The 27,786-nt window shown below is 48.2% G+C and overlaps 1 protein-coding gene across 2 annotated transcripts in view; it reads right to left on the bottom strand.

Annotated features, from left to right (window-relative positions):
• CREBBP (CREB binding protein) overlaps positions 1-27,786 on the bottom strand; it is a 124,121-nt gene that overhangs the window by 49,509 nt on the left and 46,826 nt on the right. For both annotated transcript variants that reach the window (XM_032849345.1, XM_032849346.1), the window contains exons 3-5: positions 19,537-19,713; positions 3,059-3,299; positions 1,623-1,736 (exon numbers count right to left, since the gene is read on the bottom strand). In XM_032849345.1, coding sequence (XP_032705236.1) covers positions 1,623-1,736; positions 3,059-3,299; positions 19,537-19,713 — 532 coding nt within the window. The remainder of the gene's footprint in view (positions 1-1,622; positions 1,737-3,058; positions 3,300-19,536; positions 19,714-27,786) is intronic.

Below are 27,786 nucleotides of genomic sequence, written 5' to 3'. Positions count from 1 at the left end.
AAACCACATAACTGTTTCTTAAAAAGAGAAATCACAGAAGTTTAACATTGTCATGGCAACACTTAAAAACAAAAGGTCCCAGAAAAGCCACACCCCCAAACGAGAGGTTCAGAATGAAATCCTAACGTATTATTCATGGAATGAATATTTTGGCACTGAAAAAGCCTGTTACTGAAACGTGTCCTAAAACACAAGAAAATGTAACCACCACAATATACTAGTTTAAAAAAAACAGTTTTACACTGTGAAGAAAAACAGGCTTTATCAACAGAACTACTATCCCAAATACACGGTTCTGCGAGACCTACATTCCTAGAACTTCACTTCATGTAAGAGAGGGCCTGGAAAACGGAGTATTAATTCCAATTGTGGTTCAAGAAAAATTTAACTCATCTGGGGAAGTGCCTTTTTAAAGGAGACTTAGTGTGAGTCCTGCAGGGAGGGAAGATGACAGCCCCCAATCGGCCACCCACTCAGGAGGGACGCCCCAGCGTCACTGGAGCGGCACCCGCAGCACCCAGAGGAACAGCGTGCTTCCCGCTGTGTCCTGGGCCCCCAGGAAACGCCCAGAGAGACGCCGCACAGGCTCTCCAGGCAGCTGCGGGGTCTTGAGGCAGATGGTCAAGAAGGATGAGAGCGATGAACACGCAACCACGAACGAGATGGAACCGACAAGATGGAGGAAGATGAGCAAGACTGCGTGGGGCTGGAGGCCGCGGGGAGCGGCTCCAGCCCGAGGGACAACAGGACACTGGAGGGCATGTCCCAGCTGTCCAAACTGAGGGACACACCCAAAGACCACAATTTAACCTCTGAAGTGACAGGAAAGGACCGAAAACTAGAAGAGATGCTCATGCCTTCGCTGCTCTGATGCCCGCAGAGGGCAGGGATCCCGCCCCCCCAGGGAGCCACGTTCAGGTCTCCCGAGCAGGGGCCTCAGCTCCGCCGACCAGCTAAGGGCTACACGATGGCTGGAAAGACAACGGAACGATGGGAATGGTCAGGATGCGGCCAGTCCTGGGGTAGAGACTCTCAATCTGTGCCGAATAAATTGTTAGCCACGAAAACAGGTCTGGGAACTGCCTCTGCACGGAGGGCAAACCTCCCAAGTTTCTACATGTGGCATTTCATGCTGACCCTGCCTGCCTGACTCTTCCACTGCGCAGCCCTCTCCAAACTTACTTTAGGATAAGGCATTTCAATTCCGAAGTAAGTGTCCCCTCTCTTTCCCCCTCCCCTCAGAAGTCACTGCCATTATAGTGACGTGACATTCAAACCCTCAGATACTGAGTGTCTGTCCAGACATAGGAAGCCTCGTCACGTCCGCTCTGCGGTCACAGCGACCCTCCTCCTTTGTTCTGCTCCACTGCTGCCAACTGTGGTGTGTGTGTGTGCAGGGGTTGGGGACGAGATCCCCAAGTGGCCCTGTGCACACTGAGAATCCGTCTCCTGCTAAGCTCCGCTTTCCCCCGGTGTCGCGGGGCAGCTCCACCTCCGTGTGTCCGCTCGCTGCTAGACTTTGTACTCGTCACTTCTGCCCTGCTGCCTACCTCCTCTCCCGCACTCTCTTTCCAAGTAGCTGTTCTCACCTCCGAGCTTCTCTACCCCCAATGCTCACTTACTTTGTTGGTTTCGCTTGTCACTGGCATTTTTCAAAGGGAGGCAAACAGGACAGTCATGTCGTGTGCAGTTCTTCCAATGAGAGATGATTTGTCGTGAAGATGCACAATGGGCAACTATGACCAGAAAAACAACGAGATGTTATTTTTCTATCCAGATCGTCACACTTTCAATTACACCTAAATTATAATGCCAGATTCCATAAGAAAATGGTAACACGTGTAACCATAACACAGTACAGGCAGTCCTCAACTTACAAACAGGGTATTTTCCAAAACGTTTGTAAGTCGACTGGTGAGAATTCGAAACACAAATTTCCCACAGAGGCAATGTCATGGATGATGGTGATTAAGGTTCGGCCCACAAAACAAAAACAAAACAGAATGAAAACTATCTGACTGGAAATACTGAACAACTGGAATGAGAGTTAGGACAAATTATGTCGTGTCACTACGGAAAATAAAAATTCTACATTATGTTCAAGGATGAAACCAGCTCAACACTAAAGTTCGAGAAATACATACAGAGAAGCAAATGAGAAGTCTGGGGAGATTCTAAAGGGGACGCCGGGCACTTTTCTTAAGTACGTGAGAGGGTGACTGAGCCTAGCGGTTACTCTGAGTCTTCATTCTCACTCCGCACCGAGGCGCTGTGACTCCTTTCTAAAGGTCTAGCATGACCCTCCTCCGCTTTTCCATCAGGATCACGGTTATGCTGGGGACTCACAAAGGTCACAAAAGGAGAGAGAGTCTCCCAAAGGTCCAGGAGCACAAGCAAGAAGAGAGAGGAGGAGGACGAAGATGAAAGGAAGTACAGCCGTTAGTAAGAAACGCTCTCTTCGGCAGACTTGAGGGGTCCGCGAGAAAAGACGGGAGAAAGGGAGCACAAGACATGCCTGATTCACCCCCTTCTCAAGGAGAAGGAAGGAGGTGGCAGGGATGATACGGTGAACATGGCTCCCCGTGCCACGGATCGTGGCCTAGGACAACGTCGCTGGTATCCTGATCGGCCTCAAGAGGAAAGGGCAGAGGAGCAAGGCAGGGGCCCGGCAGTCGGAACACAGGAAACAGCTGCAAGACAGATGCGCTAGGTTTGGGGAGGGGCGCGCACACGCGCCTGGGCCATCCTCCCCGAAAGAAAACCAGGCTCTAGACATTTATGGTAAGACAGTGCTCAACAAGTGACAAATGTCTTCTGTGACAGAGGAAGGAGGAAGAGAACCAAGGCAGGGCCCGGCCTCATCCAGCAGAAGCTCGCAGAATATTAGGAAACCAAACCACCGTTTTCCTGAGCAGGCGAGCAAACCAGTGGCCTGTGCCTGGCTGGTGTGTGCAGATGGAGGCTGCAGGAACCTTACTAACAGGAGAGCGCCCGAAGAATACTGAAGACACATTTCATCCTAAGCTACGCCACCAGGATTTCAGAAAACGGCACTTACCTTGACAGGCTTTCCCAGCCTGACAATGCGTCATGTGATTCAAAACATTTTTCATGGTTCGACAGTGTGGGAGAGAGCAGGCCCGGACCTCTCCATTCGCTTGCTCTCGTCTCTGACACTTGTGGGCGTGAAGCAGGAGAACCAGCTGCTGCTGTATGAGCTTGCGCTTCTCAGGGTCCGCAGTGGGGCCCGCCGCAATCGCCTGTGTGGGGACAATTCCCACTGAAGTCTGCATCTGAGACTAAAATAAAACAAATTAAAACATTTTAATAAGCTTTCAAAGGTCTAATGCGCATTCATTATTTCTCAAGCTAACGTTAGAGCTGATGGGTAATACTGGCCACAGAGAGAAGGCAGCTGGTATGGTTCTCTTTAATTCACCAGCAATTTTAAGGAAGATCCAGAAGCACAGAAATAAACCAACTCAGAAAGCTGATTAAAATTCACTTGTGCATGAGGATCTCGGCGCAAGAAAATGACGCTTATTCTTGAACTATCATAACCAAACCCAGCTTCTTCTATGATATACACAAGTGCAGGAGGGGCTGTAGGCTGTCTGAGCTTGAACCAAACAGAACTCTTGTTTCCGTGAGGCACACACTGCCACACGCTGGCAATTTCCTCCAGAGTTCAACCTGATGAGAAAGACTGTGGAGGCCTGGCCGGTCACAAGCCACTGCATACCCCCAGCACATCAGAAGAACCACAGCCCCGCAGAGAGTGGGTCTCACTACCTTGTGGCCAGGACACTGCTTGCTTCGCTCCTGACCTCTCCTCAGAGGATAACAGGACACACAGCCTTAAAGACCCTTCTGCACAGCTGCTCATGCTCAGGAAATGCTTTGCTTTCTATTAAAATGTCAGCTCGGATATCTGACAAGTTTTTCAAAAAATACTTGATGATCTGCTAAGGTTCAGAAAAAGTGTTTAATTGCTTTCATCCTTTTAAACTAACAAGCAAGGCCGACCGCACCTCCCGACCGCAGAGAACGGGAAAGGGACCTGTGGAGTTGTCTTAACTCTGTATAGACGGCCGACATCCTTCAGAAAACTCACCAGAAACTCAGGGAGTGAGGGGACTGCGATGTTGCTACTGGGCAACAAGACAGTCCGCGGCGCCGGGCTCTCTAACCTCCTCTCTGGCCCGACCCCACAGCTCCGGGCTCCCAGCACCCCCGCCTCCCCCGGAGTCTGTCACCTCTCAGACTTTTCATGTGAAGCCGCAAAGCCATCTCCCCGCCATTAGGAGGGAAAAACCACACAAACATTTCTTAATGAACGCAAACTCATTTTTAAAACGTTAAAAGAGTTTTGTTTTGTTTTTTTCTTTATGAGAACTCAGAAAGTAAGTACGTAGAAAAGCCGCAAGGACCACAACTCCTGGAAGCTTAACTGGGGTCCGGCGCAAAAGCGAAGTCCTAGCTGCGAGGCAGAGCACGCCGGCCAGAGAAGCACCGAATCCTAGCGTGATTGAGAACTCTCCTTCCTCAGGCTAATTTTTCCCCAGTGTAAAAACACCATATGCACACTGCAGAAAATCTGAAAAGCAACAGAACTATGAAGGAAATGATTAACACTTGAAATCCCAACATCCAGAAGTCCACTCTGAAAGTGTGGACAAGTTCTTCTTCTTGCAGTCTTTTCTTCTGCGTCCACGCCTAGGTACGAACCATAACCAATAGTCTTCTCTCTCTCCCTCACTCACACACACACACGACTTGGTATTTACTCCAGGCTCTGTCCCGTATCATTAAGTTGTTTCATACAGTATGACAGCGGGATCTGTAATGAGCATATGGCTATTCATTCATTTACCCAATCTCCCACTGCTGAACATGGAACTCTACTCCCTGCCCCCTTTCCTTGCAACTTAAAATACAGCTTACACAAGCAGCCTGACTACGCCTCCAGCAGCATTCACCCCGACATTCAAAGTGTCCTTCTCAATTGGACAATTCCCACAGATAGAAAGTCCAATCAGAAATCAATAGGAATGGAGAAATGGAGGAGGACCCTTGCTCAGGCTTCTCTCTGTTGCATTTGCAAAAATATCAAATATACAGAAAAGCAGATAAGAAAGCTTACCATTATCACACCTAACAAAGTGACCAATAATTTCTTAATATTCATTAATACTTAGTCCATATGCGGGGCACCTGGGTGGCTCAGTGGGTTAAGGCCTCTGCCTTCAGCTCAGGTCATGATCCCAGGGTCCTGGGATCAAGCCCCACATCGGGCTCTCTGCTCAGCGGGAGCCTGCTTCCCCCTCTCTCTCTGCCTGCCTCTCTGCCTACTTGTGATCTCTGTCTGACAAATAAATAATAAATAAAATCTTTAGAAGAAAAAAAAAAAAAAACCTTAGTCCATATGCAACTTCTCTAGTTGTCCAAAAAGTGTCTTTTAGAGTTGGTTTGCAGAAACAGGATCCAATTAAGGCCCACAGCCCACACTTGATGGTTGTTTTTAAGGTTCATCTATTGCTTCCCTCCCCCTTTATTTTCTCATGATGCTGACTTGTTGAAGAGACCATGCCAGTTGTCCTAGTTCCTAAAATACAGAAATGCTACATACAAAAATATAAATCGTATTAAAGTCGGGTGAAACGCCTAAACTTACAATTGAATTATAAATAGACTGCCTTTAGGTTACTAAAAATTAACACATTGATTCTCATTTGGGATGTTCTTAATAGCGTTTCTTCAGCTACAGTTACCATATTTTGAAAGCTCAACATGTCAAAAGAGCACAGCGGCGAAGTCTAAGGCACACGTTCATCAGCAGATGCTCAATGAGCTCTACACATCGTGGACACGTGTCTCGGGCAAAACAGAACAGAAGACACACCTCAGGTGCCTGTGTCTGGCCTCCCGATGACTCTGGAGACTTGTACGGGGCCAGTCCACTTAGCAAGGTGCTGACAAATACGAGTCAAGTGCCTCCACTCTCAGACTGATTATCTGAGGAGACGGGGGAGCTGCAAGGGCTGCGAGTGTCCCGAACGCCACCAGAAACAGCCTTCAGATGCCACCAACGTCCCTGCTCATGCTCGCTGCCCGGGTGGGCTGAGAATGGGGGGGGGGGGGAATGCTCAGACAAGAACCTTCCTTTAAACAAAACAATCCCTGCTATTTTTTAAATCTGCCTAGAAGAAATGTATACATTTTATTCAACAGCCAAGAAAATTCCAAAAAATAGTAAAAAATAATGGGGGAACCTATTTTGTCAGATACCAAAACTATAAAGCTATAGATTTCTTTATTTGTAAGTCTGGAGAAAGACCCATGTGTATATGAAATTAGTGTATCGTAAGATGGTATCTCAAATTGGAGGGTGGTGGTAGTGGCAATATGTGACTCCTATGTCACCTTAAATATAAATTCCAGATGAATTAAAGTGAACAAACATAGATTAAAGTTGATTAAAGTACTAAAAAAAAAACCCTATTTTTAGAATGAAGGTAAGAAAACCTAACATAATGAGTAAAATTTAAAAAGCAAAAAAAACCCGAAGAAAAAATGGTTGTTTTTGAGAAGTAAAACAGTCAAACGAGAGGGCCAAAAAAAAATTTTTTTTAGATTTATTTGACAGAGAGAGACAGACAGACAGACAGACAGACAGACAGCAAGGGAGAGAACACAAGCAGAGGGAGTGGAAAAGGGAGAAGCAGGCTCCCCGCTGAGCAGGTGGACTGATGTGGGGCTCCATCCCAGGACCCCTGGGATCATGACCTGAGCCGAAGGCAGATACTTAATGACTGAGCCACCTGGGCGCCCCAACAGGACCATTTTTAAAAAGGATTTTATTTATTTCAGAGAGAGAGAGACAGCACATGTGTGCGAGAGAGTGCAAGCAGGAGTGGGGGGAGGGGCAGAGAGAAAAGCGGGCTCCCTGCTGGGCTAGAGCTCCAACCCAGGACCCTGAGATGATAGATGATGATCGAAGCTGAAGGCAGACACTTAACTAACTGAGCCACCCAGGTGCCCCGATAGGACCATTTTTTAAGGTCCTGAAATGTCTGTTTTCCAGGAAGACTATGGCATTTATTATCATATAAAGAGCTCTTAAGAGGAAAAAAACAACAGAAAACAAAAAGCACCACTACGCCACTGCAACATGTGTGGGGGAAACATGCAGACACCTCAGCAAAAGAAATACAAGGATATGACAAACACGTTCCACGGCTCGAGAGGGAGGAAGGGTCTTCCTGACCACCAGTGGCGAAGAGGGAAGGAACGGACTCACTCCCCCTCAGAAGCATGAACGTGGACCCCTCGCTCACGCCGTTTTACCCAAACAGTAACTTAGAACAAACCCAGGACCCACCGGGGGCACTGAAACTGTGGCGATCTCAGAAAATTCACGGAGTAAATGCGCATGACCCTGGACCAAGCAATGAGTTCTTCAGTAAGTCACCAAAAGCACAAACAGCAGCCACAACAAAGAGAAGCTGGACCTCATTAAAATTACAAACTGTTTCCTTCAAAGGACATCACTGAGAAAGGGAGAGACAACCTAAAGAATGGGGAATATATTCGCAAATCATATATGTGACAGGCACTTGCATCTAAAACATACAAAGAACTCTTACAACTCAACAGTAAAAAGACAAATAACTTAATTAAAAAATGGGCAAACTATCTGAGTATTTCCCCAAAGAAGACACACAAACGGTCAATAAATACAAGAAAAGCTGCTCAGCCCCAGGAGCCATCAGGGAAATACAACTCAGAACTACAACGAGACACTGCTTCGCACCCCCAGGACGGCCACGGTGAATAGCACGGGAGCAGCCACTTCGGAAAAGAGTCTGGCGGCTCCTCGAAAGGTTAAACCTAGAGTCATCATAAGACCCAGCAATTCCCCACCTAAGTATCTACTCGAAAGAAGTGAAAACTGCTCGCTCGAATGTCTGCAGCAGCATTAACATAAGAGCCAAAAAGCGGAAACAACTCAGAGGCCCACTGAGGGGGGAATGGAGAACAGACCGTGATATATCCACACAGGATACTATTCAAGCACCGAAAGAAACACTGACACGTGCTGCGTGAGGAACTCTGAAAACATCACCCTCAGTTAAAACAGGTATCACAAAAGAGCACACACTGTATAATTCTACTTCTCTAACTGTCCAGTATAAGTCATTTCACAGGGGTAGAAAATACATTAGTTGCTTCTGGCTGGAAGTTCAAGGAAAATCAGGAGTAACTACAAATGGTACGGGGTTTCTTTTCAGGGTAATACAACTGTTCTAAAAGTGACTGTGGTGAGGGACGCCCGAGTGGCTCAGCTGGTTAAGAAACTGACTCCTGGTTTTTGCTCAGGTCACGATCTCAGGGCCCTGGGATCAAGCCCCTCATCGGGCTCTGCGCTCAGCGGGGAGTCAGCTTGAGGATTCTCTCTCCCTCCCTCTCTCCCACTCAACTCTCTTTCTCTAAAATAAATAAACAAATCTTTAAAATTGATAGTGGTGATGGCTGAACACTGAATTATGCACTTTTTTAAATTTATCTATTTGACACACAGAGATCACAAGGAGGCAGAGAGAGAGAGAGGGGGAAGCAGGCTCCCCGCTGAGCAGAGAGCCCGATGCGGGGCTCGATCCCAGGACTCTGAGATCATGACCTGAGCTGAAGGCAGAGGCTTAGCCCACTGAGCCACCCAGGCGCCCCTGAATTATGCACTTTAAAGGTGGGAATTGTATGGTCTGAGTTGTATCTTAGTAAAAAAAAAAAATTTTTAAAGCTCTATCTCACTAACCACACACACAAAAAATTAAAACAAACAAACAAACAAAAACATTTTCCATCCGTTAAACCGACCAAAATAATACAATAACTGGTACTGATGAGGGTGTAGACAATTCTCAGGTGCTTTGGTGATAGTGCAATTTAGTGTAACTCCGGAAAGCAACATGTATGAAAGAGTCAAACGTGCATTTTTTGGATCTAGTAGTTCCACTTCTTATAACTATTATTAGGGAACTAAGAAAATGGGCTAGCGTGCTCAACACTGTGCAAAGACAGACATCACACCTTGATTAAGTTACTAAAAACCGGAACACCTCTAAATCCTACAGAAGGTGGGCTAATTATTGGCTGCAGACCTAGTGAAACAATATGCGACCATGAAAAAGAAAGGCAGACCTCAAGTGACCCTAGTCAAAAAGCCATGTGGAAAAAAATGGCCCAGCCAAGCCGGGCCCAAATCCTGACCCCCTCAGAACTGTGAGATACAATGAAACGATTGTAACATGAGGGTAACAATAATAACCATGTAGACCTTTATGCTTTCGCAAAAAGCAGTCTATATAACATGCTAAGCTAATAAAGGAAGTTAAAAGATACCATGAAATCATTCGGTTTTCCCTTATTAACTTTATACACCTGTACCTGGTTCTTCAGACAATCTCATTACAATGATCTGGCGGCTTTCCCCGGGCAGGGGGAGCTCCTGCTTGTAACCACATACTGTTTCAATGTTTTAACAATGAGCATCTACCATCTTTAGAATGAGAAAACATTCTACTTTGGAGAAAAAAGAAACCAGAGGAATCAAGAGAAAACACTTAAGAATTAATGAGCAAATTAAAACTGTAAAGATACCAGAAGGTAATTAAGATGCATATTCTGTAATGCAAAGGTGGTAAAGGCCTTCATCAAAAACCAAACCAAACCAAAATAAACCAAACCACCAAGCAGTGGCTCCTAAACGCCCCCCAGTAAAATCCCTCTGAACCAACTCTCCCTTCCTCTTCCCAGACTAGGATTCACAGAGCTGATGCAGAGCCGGAAGCATTGCTATTTGTTAACATTCCGTAGGGGGAGCTTTACTGTTTTAAGTGTTCTACTTTTTCTCTGATTTTCCAAAATGAACATGTATGTACTTTCACAGTGAAAAGAAAACAAAACACTGCAAAGAAAAAAGGCACACAGGTGAGTCTGATGCAGTGCAGACCCGTCTACAAAGGGAAAGTGCCAGAGGCCACAGGACAGAAGAAGTTACATTTTCTCCACAACCATAACCAGAAGAAATGCAAAGGCCATCAACAAACTAGGAAAAGAGATTTGAAACACACAAGACAAAGCAAATAATCATGCAGGTGTAATCCCTTCTCCCCCTCTTGGCCAGTCTACATTTCTCAAGTTCTTCGTACAGGCAGTGTTCAGTGCTCAACAAGCAGCAGCTCATTTAATACCCCATCACCAGGGGAGGAACTCACCTAGGGCCAATTCCGAGGTACAAGAGAAGTAACTGGGGCCCGGAAGGGTGCCTCACACTCAGAGGGCCTGCTTGGCGGTGCAGAGGGTGGCCTAGCAGCGAAGCCGCACCCTTCAGCTCTCTGCAGCCTACCTTGACAGAGGGCTAACCACAATGCTTTTGGAAAGTTTTCTAAGAGAGTCTAACAGAAACTGGTAGAAGACAGGAACCAAACCACTCAGTAAAGAAACACATGTCTCTAGAGGCGGCTGGGTGGCTCTGTCGGTTAAGCGTTCAACTCTCGATCATGATCTCAGGGTCTGGGGATGGAACCCTGTGTCAGGCTCCATGTACAGTCTGCTGGACAGTCTCCCCCCGCCCCCCACCCCGTTCGAGCCCTTGCCCACTCTAAAATAAAGAAGATCTTAAAAAAAAAACAAAAGTCTCCAAATCTAAGTACTTTAATTCTCATCAATAAAAAAAGAAATACAAATCAGCATCATGAAACATAATGAATCTCCTATCAAAGGACAGAGTGATCACGCCAGCCACAGAAGCACTGTGTAATACTGGAGACAAGGTACACAGCTTTCTGTCGAAGGCAGTATCACGGTATCCACCAAAAGCTTTAAAATTGGGGCGCCTGGGTGGCTCAGTGCGTTAAGCGTCTGCCTTTGGCTCAGGTCATGATCTCAGGGTCCTGGGATGGAGCCCCACAACGGGCTCTCTGCTCGGCGGGGAGCCTGCTTCCCCCTCTCTTTCTGCCTACTTATGATCCCTCTGTCAAATAAATAAATGGAACCCCCCCAAAAAAGCCTTAAAATATATGTAACATCCATTTCGGTAACTCAAATGAGCTCACATGCAATTCCTAATCACAGAAGGAGGGGTCAGCGTGGTGCAGGAATCACCACAGCTCAGCCATGAGTCTGCCCTGCATGTGAGCACTCAGAGAAGTGAGGGCCAGCAGGGGACACAGAGCTTACAGTGACAGCAGCTGCAGGGTCACAGCCTGCCTGCCCCTCTCCAGTCTTTGCTGGATTTGGCCACATGCTCTTTCACGTACCACTTGTCACCATAACTTAATCACTGTTCAGACCCCACCCATCAAATGACCCTGAAAAGCAAACTTTTAATATTCTGATAGTCCTTAATATTTAAAGGAATCTAAGATGTACTTTTCTTAGAATTGTTATTGTCACACAGGTCTGAGTAAGCAGCACCAAACCCCTGTCTGTGTATGCCCTGTATTCTATCCTAAGGATATAATCACAGATGTGCATAAAGAGCGCATATAATAAAATCTATCCTGGCATTCTTCCTAGAAAAAAGTCGCCTTACATTAAGCATCCAAGAAAAGGCTATGTCTGCAGAGACTAGTGCAAACAGTACATATCAGGGTAGAACAGGGACAGGCCGGGGGAGGGGTGGCTGGAGGCAGAGGGTGAGGAGGTGGACGTGCTTCCTCTCTCTACACAACTACCACCTTAAATCTACTCAAGGCCGGACTCCTGGAGACAGCACTTCAGATTAACCTGGCCCAAACCTTCCACATCTCCAATGGGGTTCAGCCCCATGCTCCTCTAGCATCCTTCCCATGGCCCACCTGGAAACCTGACTTCTTCCCAACCTCCAATTAAACTCAGAAATGACACCAAAGCAAACACCAGGTGGGACACAGAATTGCTCTGCAATATGTGCTTGTTCTGATTCCCCCAGAAGGACCCTAGAACAGCTGGGTACGCAAAGCTTTGGTGTCATAAAATAACAGAAAATGCTCATTAAGTGCACACAGCTATCAAACTAGGAAGAGGCAATAATTACCTTTGAGATGATAAAGATCAACTGGTAAGGAAAAGAACACAGCAATTTAGATAGACCGAATAATGTTTCTTGTGTTCTCTCCTTTTTGCTTTGTGCTTGCTGGTTTTAAGAAATAAGATTACCTTACAACTTGAGATTTAAATCCCCTAAGACAGTAACTTAAAATGAGCAAGCTGGACAAGAATGATTCTTAAATAATCTTCCAAATAAGTGATTTTAGAACAGAAAACAAATGGTTACACCAAGGAAGAAAACATGATAGATGGGGGGAGGGGGCGGCAGCAAAGGCACAGGACTAAAAACTGGACAGTCACCCCGTTCTCTCTGCAGCCACGGGCCTCAAGTCCACTCCTTCCCAACTGGAGTCAGTCTGCCAAGGAGGGGCGAGCGGTACCTGCTTCTGCACCAATAAACCCTAAGAGGTAGGACATGCTGGACCTACTCCTATGGCCAAGGTGACGGGCCAGCCAGACCAGGGGTCTCAACGCCAAGCCATTCACCAAATGACCAGACCAAAAGAATCTCCGATCTACCAATGAGTTTGCAAAATATCCTTCTTGACTCTATCATACATGTGACCACGTTCTTCAGGAATACTCATCACAGTAAGTATGGTAACTGGGCATGTTCCTCACGTGACCAAGCTGGTGTCTGGTGACGTGAGCCTTAGGGCTGATGCAGGAGGCCATGAAAGGGAAGGGGACACGGCCTGTGATACTTCAGATGCAGTTATGGATGGTGCTGACCCCTGTGCGAGCTAGGACCGTCCCCATCCAGATGGAGTGCGCTCTCTACAGAGTTCTTCCAAGGGTCATCTCACTCCTCAGATATGCCTGGTCAACTTCGGTCGCAATTGCGGCTGACAGGCAGGTGCCAGTCGCGACACTAACAGTTAGTGGGGACACAGGCCAGCCTTCGACCTTCCTGTGGGCTCTCCACTTGGCAGGAAGCGTGAGAGCAGAGTGACTCTGGAGGCCATGTGAGCTGCTCCCTGGTGGGGGTTGGGGGGGCTGAAGAAAGGGCTGTACTAATCAGACCCTGGACAGAAAGTCAAATGACCCTGACTGAGCACTTGCAATGCCTGAGCTTATGCCTGACATCAAGGGACGTTGTTCATTTTTCTCAATTCATAGTTTCCTGGTATTTGCAAAGTATCCTACTTTGAGCTTAGGCTATCTCCCAGCTAATATTTATTGCCAAAACAAAAGTTTAAGCAGGAGCAGGGATTTACACAGCTACTGAAGAGAATTCTAGACCAAGTCATTCTTCAAAGGCCCCAGCACCCGCATTCTCTGGGGGATCTTCAAGACACAGGTGTAGGAATAAGATGAAAGAAGCAGACATAAGCTCTTGAAAATACACGAACACTGCAGTCACTACTAATGACAACACTCGCTTCCCAGCGTTCGCCCAGGCTTCCCAGTTCACGTACCGAGGCCCCATTCCTGCCTATGGAGCGATCGGAGCCGGAGTGACCAGTCCCCTGCCGTTCGCTTCCCCACGAGGACAGGAGGCCGCCCTGAGTGCCAGGGCGGAGGGACCAATCCACCGGTCACGGCCGGTGAGCTCCCGCCGTGGAGCATGAGGAGCCAGTGCACGGAGCTGTGGGAAGGGGAGCGTCTCTGAGAAAAGCCCTGGATTCACGAAGCTTCACCCTGTTGATCATTTCAAGTCCTGACCCCTCGGGGATCAGAAACCGGATACAGAAGACAGAGAATCAGGAGAATAAGGCAAACAAGGGTTGCGGGAAGACTTCAGAGCAGACACAGAGACACTGTCGGGACAGAGGGACAGCGGGCTGCCAGCACCGCAGCAGTCGGAGGTGCCTGAAAACATTATTCCACACCCGCATCGCCAGAGCAGCTTGTTTAAAACCGCAGAGTGTGGTTAAGAGAGTGACAAAGCCAGCCGCGGGGTGATTCTCCCGCATGGCCCTCGAAGGAGCAGAGCGGCTGTGCGAGAAAGGACAGGAGTGACCATGGACGCAGAGACTCCCGCCTCCTCGAAGGGACTCTGCCCAGGAAGACTGGATGGAGCCAGGAGCCAGTCACCGACGCGGGGGTCCGCGGCACACCCTGAGACACAGAGAAACCCGAAGATGCAGAGAGGGCCCCGCAAGGGCGGCTGACGGCTCCGAGCAGCTAGAGTGTGGGCAGGGACCGGGAGGCCGCAGCCCTCCCCGGCGAGCACAGGCGTCCGCCCGCCGTGTTCTCCTCCCGGGACAGACCTGGATCAGCCACGATCTGGGGGCCTCGCCTGAAGCCTGCACTTCAGACTCCTGTGACATGGGGACCACTGTGAACCCTAACATGCTCATGAGCGACTTTAAATAAGCAGCACCCTGATTTCCCGTGTCACAACTTTAAGAATGGGGATAGCTCCACAACACAGTTCTTAGTTTTTCTCAAAAAAACAAAAGCCCCAAAACAAACAATTAGAACCACCACCTCCCCCTCCCAAGAACTTCCTGTAAGAAAGAACCCTACAGCAGACTACATCTGGGAGCCCCACAGGACAGTCCACAGGGAACCTGAGGAGGGAGCCCCTTTGGTCACCAAACTTTCTCAGACTAGATACACCCAAGACATGTCCCACATCTTAATAACGCTCCTTTAAAAACACTCTGGAACCTGTTGTGAAGGTCAGCGATGACCTGACAACTCCAGTCCCAAATGATGTCTGATGTCCCCCCTCCTCCCCAACTTTGTACGCTAGGACTTGTTCAGATGAAAATGGCAGCTAGACAGTACCAACAGGAGTGATGGGGCCTCCTCTTCAGGGCGCCGCCCAGGAACTACGTCCCCACCTCTGCCTCCTCATGCGTCCTTGTGCACAGCCCTTCTTCAACATGGCCTACAGGGACCCCCATCCCAGTCCACAGAAAGATGACCCGACCTCTACCCCAACTCAAATCTGCACCTGCTCTTTTGTCAGTAAAATTTAAATAATTAAAAAAACCTTCAAAAAAAAACCAAAAACAAAACAAAAAAAATCCAAAAAAGCCTTCTACCCATGAAAGCTGTTCTGGAAAACTACACAGTGAATATATATGTTTAACTGTTACATCACTCCTATTAATTCAAATTACAAACAAGTAAAATGGCATACACACTGTATTTTATTAGATCTAAATCAATCTTGACCATTTCTAAAACACAACCGGATTTCAGAGATACTACAAATCTGAAAAAAAGAGTGCATCTCAGAATCACGAAACACCCTAATAACATGATAAAATTTCTAACAAACTTAAATAATCTGTAGAAAGTTAAGAAATTATAGAAAGTTAAGAAATCAAAAACTGCTATGACATACATTTGAAAATTTGGGAAAATGTGCCAATTTGCTTTGAAATATTATCCTGAGAATCTATAAGCCCTCAAAAACGACCCCGCCCGCACCAGGCGCCTGGAGCCCCCCCTCTCCTAGTGCCCCCCAGCACTTCCCAGAGGATAATGACAGCTGGGAACCCTGTGGGGGACAACAGAGCATATCCACAGGTCTCTGCGTCCCGCAGACTGACCGCATGTTCTGGGGACACTCTTCTGCCCTGGCGCCTGACTCGCCATCTCCTCCTGTTCATGTTCCCATCACCCGGATCCTCCTCCACCCGTCTCCCCTGCGGCGCTCTCATTCCCTGTGGACTGAGACAGCGGATGCCCTGCTGTATCAGCCCACCTGTTTGCCTGATGCCCCTCACATGGACACCTCACAAGCATCTCAAAAGAACACATGTGAAGTGCAATTACAAATGCACCCCCCCCCACCGACCACCTCGTTCTCCCCACTGTCTGGTCTGTCCCTCCCCCAGCTCTATACACGGTTCCCCCAAGCACCAAGTCATATTATGCCGTGGCCCCACACTTCTGTTCCAGCAGCAAATCTTGTCTGGCCCCCTGACCCCTTTCTCTGTGATCAAGTGCACCCTCTTGTCAAGACCACCGCAGTGACCCCTGCCACCCAAAGCCCTCCCGGAGCTGGCTCCTGCTCGGCCCCCACATTCCAGCACACTGGTCTCCACTCAACCTTGAGAGTCGCCTTTCCCGCTGGCTGCCTGCTGGTCCCTATCCAAGCCAATGCTCTCCCAGTGCCCCCTGGTTTCTGTGGCTTCTGCTCATCTTTTGACCCTGCCCTGATATGTCCTTCCTTGGTTTGGCCCCAGGAGGTCCCTGTGTCAACCTCAGCCACTGCCTGCTCCTCAGACCTGCTAGGGCTGTTTGTATTTTATGATTGTTTGTTTTCCATCACCACCAACCAAATTTCATGAAAGGGGGTGAGCTCACTCAAACCTGTATCCTGGGACATGGGGGCCAGGAGACAGTGTTCACCAAATGGGGTGGATTAAAGGGATGGCCACATCCCCTTCCTTTCTCAACCTACCTGGGGATGCTGGAATCCTCCAGAATCTAGGAGAGGAGAAAAGCAAGCGCCCCATGATCAATGACTGAGTAGCTTAAATCATTCCATGAAGAGCCTGACCAGGACATCAGGTAATGCGGCACCAGAGCCCCGACCTGAACTGTTTGGTACTCCAGCTTGAGCTGGGTTTTAAAAGATTATTCCCCAAAGGATGACCAAAAACAAAACAAAACACTAAAGTAAGATCAAGGCTTCATACCCAAAACACTCAGTTTTTGCTACCTTCTCGCCCTCACTCTGGGGAAAAAACCAAAATCCACAGATTCCAAGGGGTCAGATATAATTTAGAAAATTTAAGGAAGACTACAACACATGCTCAAGGAAGCACTGTAAACAGAGGCGAGCATTCCCAATTTAGCTCAGGGCTGCTAAAACATGATACCAGGCATTATTTTTTATTTTTTTTGAAGATTTTATTTATTTATTTGACAGGCAGAGAGACAGGGAAGCAGGCTCTCACGGAGCTTGATCCCAGGACCCTGAGATCATGACCTGAGCCGAAGGCAGAGGCTTTAACCCACTGAGCCACCCAGGCGCCCTGATATCAGGCATTATTAAAAAGAATTTTAGACTTTGCAAACAGGAGCTACATAGCCTTGAACAAATGAAAACCCCTCAAGCCCTCAACTTCATCATCTGTAAACTGGGACATATAGCAATGTCTTTTAAGAGGATGTTATAAAAATAAGGTAAACTGAGGGCATGAAAACTCAGGCATAAAACGTGCACTGGCTGTCCCATGTCTCTGCCAGTCCCCTCTGGTTCCCATCCCAATAGCACCAAGGCTGCCGACCGGGCCACACTCCCTCACAAACACACGTGCTGGCCCAGTCAGCCCCGTGCACGCCAGGTCAATGTCTGAGGACAGCATCCAATGCCTGCTCTCCAAAGATACCTTCTGGGGATCTCTGTCAAAGTCTATGCATACCTCTGTGGGGCAGCGGTACCTAGGCAAACAGTGCAGCTCTACAGACCAAAACACTTCCTAAGTTTGCCCTGATGATCCAATGAGGCTGTGGGGGAAGGAATGGAGTAAGAAAGAGCATAGTTGGAAGGGCGAGGAAAAGAAAAAATTAGGGATGGAGGGGGCTCGATGTCACAAACACAGAGGACGGAGTGCTAGTGCTACTGCCTTCCCAGAGCAGGTGTTCTCTCACCTGGGGCAACTGTGGGGAGAGAGGAAGGGCTGTGAGCACCTGGTGGGTGAGGGGCACAATACACAGGAATGGCCCTTACGACAAAGATCCAGCCCCAAATGTCAACAGTGCCGAGGGAGAAAGAAGCCCTGACCCAGACCAAAGGGCTGTCCCCACTGTCCCCACCAGCCCTGGCACAGGTGAAGGGAAACGGAAGCCTCTCCCCAGTCCAGAATGAACCTGCCCCTGACATGCACGGTGCCGCGGGCATTCGGTCCCATGAACAGAGGCAGGCAGGGGGACTGAAGGCAAAGGGACTCTGCCAGCAAGCTGCGGGTCAAGCAGAGAGGGGGTGGAAATGGGCTGGGGAAGATCTGAAAAGAGAGAAGGGAGGAAAACTTAAGGCGGGGTTTCCCACACTCCGAAACACAGACTGTCTGTACAGAAGCACCTGCTCTCACCCGGCCGAGCTGAGGGGACGATCACCCGTCCTCGAGTCCACCCAAGGAGACCGAAGAAGGAAGAGCAGAAGAGTGTGGGTGCCGGCTCCCAGCCTGCTGCCCCAGAGCTCAGAGGAGCTGCCCCAGGGAGCAGAGGCCTTGATTCAGGTTCTGGCTCCAACAGAATGTTACGGCAAGGACAGCAGCAAATCAAGACAGATTATGGGGAGATGATCAGAAGAAATAAAGTAGTAAAAACCTTAAATAGCTTGAGAACATACTTTACTACTTGAACCCCCCCTCCTTTTTTTAAAAGAAGGAAGGATGTAACAAGGACAACACCTGATCAGGACACCTTGCTCTTACCCCATTTTCTGATTTTACCAAAAACTAAGAGTAAGCCACCCCCACCCCCCCCAACCCACTTCCAACAGCCTCACAACTGTAAGCACTGTAAGCAATGTCAATCTCTTAGTTGTGACAACCGTACCAGGGTCACATAAGATGCTAACCTCAGGAGAAGCCAAGCGACAGACACACAGGAATTTCTCAGTGTATCTTTACAGACAAAATAAAGAAAAAGTTTTTAAAAATCAAAAGACAAACCAAAGATGATGCTTTTCTGAACATAATCCCTGGCTTTCTTCTGGGCCTTTCGAAGCTGCCACTGCACAGCTATGTGGATGGCAAACTTGGGAGGGCAGGTGCCACCAGCAAGCCCAGCGGCCTTGACTGACCACCAAAGGCACATCAGATATTCAGTCCCTAAGTGTGCACAGTGAAGTCTGACAAAAGAACACACTTGCCCCTCAGGGTTTACAATTTTAGAAGATTCCATTTTGCAGGGCAAAAGGAGCTATTTTCCCATTATTATCTTGGTTCGTTAGGCTGGGAGGCTCTAAGACTAGCTCCTCTCTTACAGATGGGAAATCTCAGAAGAAGAAACACACATGAAACGCTCTATCAGGACGGATATGGGGCGCCTGGGTGGCTCAGTCAGTCAAGTGCCACCTTTGGCTCGGGTCATGATCCCAGGGTCCTGGGATCGAGCCCCGCATCAGGCTCCCTGGGAGCCTGCTTCTCCCTCTGCCTGCTGCTCCCCCACTCTAACAAATAAGTAAATAAATTCTTAAAAAAAAAAAAAAAAAAAAAAAAGGACGGACGGACATGACCCCCTCACCTCCCAGGTGCACAACACTGATTCGTGTTCTCCGGACAGCGTAAGCACTAACAGGAAGAGCGAGGAGAGCCCAGCCGTCTGTAGCCGTGTGACTGCGTGAACGCCCCCCGCACGGACCGGCTGAGCCACGACTGTCGGCTCAGCAAAGGAGCAAAGGAAAGCGCTCAGCGACAGAGTGCTCCCCGGCAGTGTCTCTCTTCCCCTCACCCACGACACATGTCCAGCGGCCACGCGCCAGCGCACCCACCAGAGACCACAGCCTGAGGGCCAAGGGCAACCTACCATGTTTGGCACGTTGGTGACTGAAGCATTCTTGATGTCCGTAGGGAAGGGAGGCAAACTGTTGACCATGCTCTGTTTGCTGGATAACTGGGGGTTCACTCCAGGGGCGCCCATCTGCTGCCCTCCAGTCTGACTGAAGGGTTGTCCGAACGGACTTGTGTTACCAGTCATTCCCATCTGAAACAGAGAACGGCAACGTGAGCGGTCACGACACAGTCACGTACAAAAGGAAGGGCCTCAGAAATGCTCACTCTGACCCGCTGAAGCAAAAATCATTACTTCTTGTGAAACCCTCATTTTTATTCTAAATCTTAGGCTTATTCTCCAGGTTCCACTTGGATGATGAACAGAGCAACCTGCTCCAGTGGCTGCACACTAAGGGAAGAAAACCCAGAAGCCGCTCCCGACAGCTCCGCCGGCCCCTCCTGAACCACCGTCCCAAGAGCCAGCGCCTCTCCACCCTCACCGCAGCCGGACTCCTCCTCCTCACACCCCCGCGCCCCGACAGTGGCAGCAACACGTTAAGAAAATCATCTGGAAAACAAGAGCTTCCAGAATCACTGACAAAGGGGACTTCCTGGAGTTTAATCCTGAACCACTCCAAGTAACTACTTTCTGTCAAATTCCCTCAGCAGACTGAAACTTTGTTTCTATTAGTTCAAAATATGCAGTAGGCACGTTGACTCTGGGATTCACTCTAAAATAATCCCAGGAGGCAAGGAGGCAGTGGCAAGAGAAGGGCCTAGAAAAAAAGTGACTGGCGCAACTTGCCATATGTTCTTAACTCCTAACAGGTGACAGGGGTGTGTGTGTGGTGGGGGGGCTGTTATACTACTTTCTCTAATATGACAAGTCTCAGGGCTCCATAAAGAAGTTTTTTTAAATTAGTGAAATAAAACCTACAGTAGCTAAAAGCAAGAGTAGGCAGGAGGAGCCCCTCTCTATGCCTCCCTCAGCTCCCGTCCCTGGCCGGAGCCCTGTGTCAACACCCCGTCCCACCTGCCACTCTGGAGGGACCGGCTTCTCTGGCCGCCTGCCCCGGCTTTTCCTGCAAGTTCTAATATCCCACCCATTGTCTAGTGCTCACTCTACTTTTCGGGTGTCTTGGTGAGATGTTTGGAAACGGGGAGGTAGGGGGTCCTCTGAGGGAACGCCTCCTAGGGAAGAGGGCTCCCCACATCAAGAAACCATGGCTCGGCTCTCCCGGCCGACCCCACACGGGGACCAGTGCTGCGGGGCAACTTCCATTCCCTCCTCCTGTGCACCCTGATCTCGCCTGTAAGACGACTGTCTTGAACAAGAAGAATCACATTATTTCCTTAAGCTCTAGGATTTTAGGTTGCAAACAAACCAACGCTCACCACAGCTGGCCTCTTTCAGCTGAAACGTCCGCATAAAAACACAAATAAAGACAAACTAGTGTAACCAAGAACATCTTGCTCCCGAGCACGTCCGCGTGTGCAGGTGGCTTCCAGGCCTGGCCCTCACCATTGACATTTTCACCATTTTGGAACGAACACATTCCAGTTGCCACTTTTGCCCTACTTGATTTCCTTGAGTACATGGAAACAAATTTAAATTCCACTAAACTTCAGGGGCGTCTGGGTGGCTCAGTTGGTCAAGCGGCTGCCTTCAGCTCAGGTCATGATCCCAGCGTCCTAGGATGGAGCCCCAGATCAGGCTCCTTGCTCAGCGGGAGTCTGCTTCTCCTTCTGCCTCTGCCTGCCTCTCTCTCTGCCCGTGCTCACTCTGACAAATAAATAAATAAAATCTTTTAAAAATAAATAAATAAATAAATTCCACTGAACTTCAAATTCAACCTGAGTAACTGAAACAAACACAAATTTTTCTCAAAGACCAGTAATCAGGCTCAACTTTTCAGCTCAGATGACTTAACCAAAGCAACACGGTAGCTCAGGAAACTTAATGGGCATTTCTGATTCTTGATTAGGTTCCTTCAGTTGTTATCTGAAACTCTGAAGAAATGAAGCAAGAACTTTTATTTTCCAAAAAGCATTACCCCAAATTAACTCCATGTAGTAATTATTTCTCTCAGAATTTATGTTTTATTGAATAAAATCAAACCCTGATCTTAGTGACCCAAAAATTTGCAGAAAAAAATATAGTTAGGATTTCTACTTCCTGGATTTCATTTAAAATTTCTCTCCTTAGAACCACGTGTGCTAGAAGGCATGTGTACCATTCACGCCATGAACTGGCCCTGTCCTCATGGTTGGCCAGGACTTCCAGAGCGCCCGCACGAGCCATGCCTGGGTTTGAGCACGTGTAGATGCAACTTCCCCACCATCACGCAGCGCACCCTTTAGAGCCACCAATTTGACAAACAAGAAAATCAACGTTGTCGTGGAAGTTTCTAGCATCAACAAATCAAAGTGGGCAACAGCTAGAGGGTGGGAAGGAGAAGTAACTGTCCTCCTACTCACACCAACTGTCCAAGGTTGTCACCCCTTTGGTGCAGAGGGAAGTAAACACCAAGAGGCCAATGAACTCCCAAAGGACTTCTGTGAGTCTCAAAGTTCACCCAACTTGTTCTGAAAAACCCATTTCTAGAATTGTCTTGCCAGGGTGAAGATTAGGTGGGTAGGTGGTCTGGTCAGCTGCGTTACTACTTGCCTGGTGAGTCTCTGGGCAAAGCACTTCCTAACTGGCTGACCCAAGTGTTTCAGAGTGTTTGATGTAGTCTGACAGAGCTCTCTCTCTTTCCTTTAAAGATTATTTATTATTTATTTGTCAGAGAGACAGAGAGAGAGAGAAAGGAGAGAGCGCACAAGCAGGGGGAGCAGCAGGCAGAGGGAGAAGCAGGCTCCCTCCTGAGCAAGGAGCCCATATGGGACTCAATCCCAGGATCCTGGGATCATGACCCGAGCTGAAGGCAGATGCTTGCCGGACTAAGCCACTCCAGGTGTCCCACTGTGACAGATTTCTTGTTACTTTTTCTTCTTGACCATCCAATCAACAATGAAGGAAACCATCTCAACATGGTTTTGACCCTCACAGGCCAAGAACCAAGGCAAAGTCAAAGTCAAAGATCATAGATGGCAAGTAAGCAATGTTCAGCTCAGGGGGGACCATACATTTAAAAAACAGGGAGGAAATGCCATTCCTCAGCCTCTGACAACAGAGGTGGAGCACGGTCCAGGCTGCCTGCGCGAAGCCAGGCTCTGCTCCCTCAGTCCACAGCCAGCCCCAGGCTAACCCTAACCAGTCAAAGCAAACAGGAAAACCAGTGGACAGTCCTGCAAACGGCAGCCGCCACCCACCTACCCCATCTTGACAGAACCGGGCAGAACTGAAGGCTACTCTCCGGTTCTAGCCCGCAGTTTGGGCTAAAAGCTATTTGCTTCTAGAGATTTGTAGATTTCTGAATTCCTGTGCTATATATATTCTCCTTTGATCAGACTGAAGACATGTGGTCCCGAGTCTAGGCTAACACACATTTTTAGCACCAAGGCTCACAATGAAGTTGTAAAATCAAAATGTCAAATTCCAATAAACATCTCCATACTTCCCAACGGTTAACAATTTTGTAAACTCGGCTTTATTTGCAACTGAAGTTTACCAGGATCCGGGTTAAGCTGCTAGAGAACTACCATAAAATTCAAAAGGCAGAACAGCAGAAAGAGGCAACCGTTCAACTGATGGTGAAATTTATTAATGTATGAATAAATTAAAGCCTATGGAATTAATATCTATATCCTGCCTCATTCAGCAACAGCCCACACCTGTTAACTCTACTCTTTTGGAGCTCCTTTAAGGACTGAATTCACGTTCAATCTCAAGAAATGGGAAAAGTGAACGAGTTAATAAGTACCTTAAGAAAGGCAAGCTCTCCTATAATGAAATCTAAATTAAATAATGCCTTATAGGTCTACCACATTTTCCCATGAAAAAACATTCCTGTAGCCAGGTGGATCACTCTTTGGAAAACCTACTCATTCTGTCTGTGACTCTCACTTCAACGAGAGAGTAAGACGTGGAAATGGCAGTCCCTGGGCACAGGAACGCACAAACTAGATAAGGAGAGAAAATTGCTAGTGCCAGACCCAGAGGCCTACCCACTCCCACTCCACAGGGATGTGGATTATTTATTAGCCAAAGCAGGGCTCTAAAGCTTGAGATCCAAAAAGAAAATCTCTCTTTAGAGTTTAGTTCAAGAAACCTGAACAAGGCACGCCTGGGTGGCTCAGTGGGTTAAAGCCTCTGCCTTTGGCTCAGGTCACGATCCCAGGGTCCTGGGATAGAGCCCCGTGCTGGGCTCTCTGCTCAGCAAGGGGTCTGCTTCTCCCTCTGCCTCCACAGCCCCCACCCCCACTCAGAAAAAAAAGAGAAGGAGAAACGTGAACAATACCTATACTAGCCTTTATCACTGAAACAGGGTGTGAAGCAAATTGTGGAATAGTGCCTGGCCCGTCAGTCAAAACCTGCTACGGTCCTGAGCTGTCTGGCAAGCAGGTGAGTGACAGCCATCTACAGAAGGACAGGAAAGACATGCACTACAGGTATACTGTGGAAAGTACAAGACACTGTATGAGTCTATAGCATTATTCGTCATAACAATAGTTACTGTGTTCTTGGGCCCTAGCGTGTAGTAGGTGCTCACTTAGCATCTGGGGAAGGAACCAAATAAATGAACCCTCTAAGAGACAGCTGCTCAGAGCAGCAGAGACCCCAGCGTCAGCCCTGAAGGCAGATGCAACTAAAGAACTGGGGGCCAGTCCCTGCTGGTTGGAGGGGAACTGGGAAAGGCAGCAGGGACAGTGTCCCTTCTACCTTCTCAATAGCCATCACGGTAGACAGGAGGACAGAGCAGACAGGCAGCCAGCTGGCCATGCTGAATTCCAGCACGAAACCACACCCTCTGGAGCTGGTCTCACAGGAGCATTTGAGCTCCGTGTGATACCGCGTCATACACAGGAGCCACGCCTGGCTAGAAAGCAGGGCCTCTGTGCTACACCTACTGGGCCAGCAAAGCCCTGGCTTCAGGGCAAGGCTCCAGGCCGTGTCCACCGTCCATCCCCCATGACCCCCCGCCTGGCCCAGGGCTTCCCACTGGTACAAGAAAACACTGCTCCATCAGCCTCGGGGGTCGCCAGTGGCCACAAACAACCCCTCTGCTGACCTCGGCATGTGGGACAAATATTTTCATTTTCTATTTGTGTCATGATATGACAACTATCAACATATAGCACTAAAAAAACAAGCTCTGGTCTCCCCTCAAAACAGCAAGATTCTCTCCACTACACTAACCCTAAGAACATCTTTATGTTCACCTAATCAAATAAGGTACTAAACTAAAAATCAAAGTACCAACTAGGGGGGTTTAAAGATAAGTAACATTGACAGTAGAAATTTCCTCCCAAAGTAGGTTTCTACAACAGTAGCAAGCCAGGGATCCATGTTCTTGCTCCCTGGCATCCCCTGAAGGTTAAGGAATGCCTGCCTGCCCTTGGGGAAGGAAACTCCTCACTGCCTGGCCCTCTCCATTCTCAGGAAAGGGCAAGCTCTCCCCATGCCTCACCCCCCCGACACCCCCACATACTGGCCTTTGCCAGTAGACAGTCTCCAGTCCAAAGACATCAACCGCTCATGGAAACAACCACCCTCACCAGTGAACTCTCCCCAGTTTTCATCTCCAAACACCCTCTTTTTCAACATACACTCTCAGGAAGGATCAGCTCATAACCATGTATGAGCTAAAAGCCTGATGGGACGATGCAGTGGGACCAGCTAAGAATATCTGGGACAGGAGACAGCGGACGCGGGACAGGCGCGGAGGAAAGACGCTTCCACTGCATGATCTCACTCCGAGCCAGCCAGGCCTTCAGAAAGGTTTTAAGTGGCAACAAACGCGAAGTTTGATGTGGTTTCGATGAGACCACTAAACACGTTCTTTTTCTAAAGCTGAATTCTTTGGCAGTTTTCCTCGCACCCTGACATACACTTAAAACCACACCACGCAGCGCAGCAATCAGAGGAAGTACTGCTCTGGGGGGGCGTCACTGATGGTGCTCAGGAAACACACGGAAACGGAATGGAGTACGACCCTACTAGGGACAAAGGGATGGGTTAGAATTGTCTTTTCTTTTCTAAGATCTTATTTATTTATTTATTTGAGACAGGGAGAAGAAGAGAGAGAACACTAGTAGGGTAAGGCAGAGAGGGAGAAGCAGACTCCCCGCTGAGCAGGGAGCCCGACTCAACTCAGGGCTCTATCCCAGAACTCCAGGATCACGATCTGAGCTGAAGGCAATCGCTCAACCAACTGAGCCACCCAGGCGTCCCAGGTTACAATTTTCAACTGCGAGGGCTTCAAAGAATATCTGGTTAAAACTTACCCTTTATGGATGAGGACCGGCGGGGCAGGGGGCGAAAGCTGAGAAATACAGCAAATCAGCTGGAGAACTGACCCTGGTGCTCTCCACCACCTGGGTGCTTAGGCAGAACCGCGTGTCCCCCAGCTACACTTGGCCCGGCACACGCATGGCACGTGATACTGTTGGACAAGAAGGCTCAGTCCGCAAAGACCAGCCGGCATGGGCCAAAAAGCCAACCCCACGCCTGTTTTTGAAAAAACAAAACAAACTAAAGTTTTATTGGAACACAGACACAAACAGGATTTCATTCGGACAAGCAGCAGGCTAAAGTTAGGTGTATGGACTCAGGATATTTACCTGGTTTGAGGGGAGCTCTCTGCTAAGGGTGAGCTCTGTGATCTCGGGCAATTTAATTACACCTCTGTGTGCCTTGGCTGTTCTGTCTCTGATGCAGACATAACAGCACCTCCTCTTAGAGTTGAGAGAAGATTCAACAAACCGACAATGTAAACCATGAGGAGGATGTCCTACTCTCGGGGCTGGCTAGCACGTTGTTATCGCTTGGTTTGGGGAGGAACGGTTTCACTTTAGATGGGATTTCTTTCAGAAGTTGCTTAGGGTAATAACAAAATAAATGAATGTTTTTCAGAGAGTGTGTGATAGTGGGGAATGACTCAGACAGTTTAGGATCAGAGAGAGGGGCCAGCTGGAGACAATGGCATTGGATTATGAGACATTTTCAGAGAAACATAATAAACTTGTGACAAACCCCATCGCGCGCATTTATCAGTTGCAGCGGTAGTTGTAATGGGCCACTGTCTTCAAGCTGTCCTAGTAAACAACACATACTTCCAGTTCTCGCTTCGGGTTGTTTTCTAGACTTAAAAACAATACTCAGAATGTTCATTTCAATCTTAATATATATCATAAGCAATAACAATGTAACACCAGCACACCCCAGGCCTAAACTTCCTGGGGTGGAATTAAAACCAAAACACGGAAGAATATACCTACAAAGAAAAGAAACTGAGGGGACTCCTGCCTGTAAGCTGGCCGTGACACAGCACCAAGTGCTCCATCCTGACGTGGCTTCGACCCAGCCCAACATGTTCACTGGCCCGAAGGGTCCAGCCTGTTCCTTCACATTCTGGCAAACACAGGAAGCCACAGACTCACGACAGAGGGCATGGAAAGACAATGCAATTTTATACAACAAAAATTTGCCAAATAATTTAAAAGCCAGAAGAATTCGTTCTTTTCAATGATATAAAGAACCAGAACTAACCCAGAGTATGGCCATATCATTTGTAAAGCCCAAAGCATTTTCTCTTGGCAATCTACCGTGGTTGGGAGAAAGCCAAGAAAAGCAGTGTTCATGGAAAGACATGGCTGCATGCAGTTGTCTGCTATCACCCGCTTGCTCTTGGAATCCTTCCAGTACCTCAACTTGGCAAATAAAGAGTAAGCAGAAATATGAAACACATCACAACGCCCAAGACATCGCCTGGCCTGTGCAGAGTTACCTGGAGCAAGAGAACTGGGCACAGGAGCGGCCTGACCCACCTCCTGGACTCGACTCTTAAAACGCTGCCAACCTGGAAATTATTCACGGAAATCTACAGCCCTCGACTCTGGACACTTCCCTTAGACCAATAAATCACAACTTGAAGATCGGCGGGATTATTTAGTGACGCTCATGGTATTTCCCTTGGATGATACATGACCAGAATGTGACTTAGAAACAACCATGGAAACTGCTAAAAGGAAGGTGACGGGACAGCAAGTCACTGCCAAGGCTTTTGTGGCCTGAGGCCTCATCTGTACTCAACCGGAATTCACTCCAGAAGCTTCTAGCAACAAAACTAGTACCTTAACAGAGTTGGGGCTACTTCGGCGTGTCACAGCAGTTAGATAC

This window comes from Lontra canadensis, unplaced genomic scaffold (genome assembly GCF_010015895.1).
Source record: "Lontra canadensis isolate GAN:19392208 unplaced genomic scaffold, GSC_riverotter_1.0 scaffold224, whole genome shotgun sequence".
In the NCBI taxonomy this organism is placed as follows: Eukaryota; Metazoa; Chordata; class Mammalia; order Carnivora; family Mustelidae; genus Lontra; species Lontra canadensis.
This window is presented reverse-complemented; position numbering and strand designations above follow the sequence as displayed.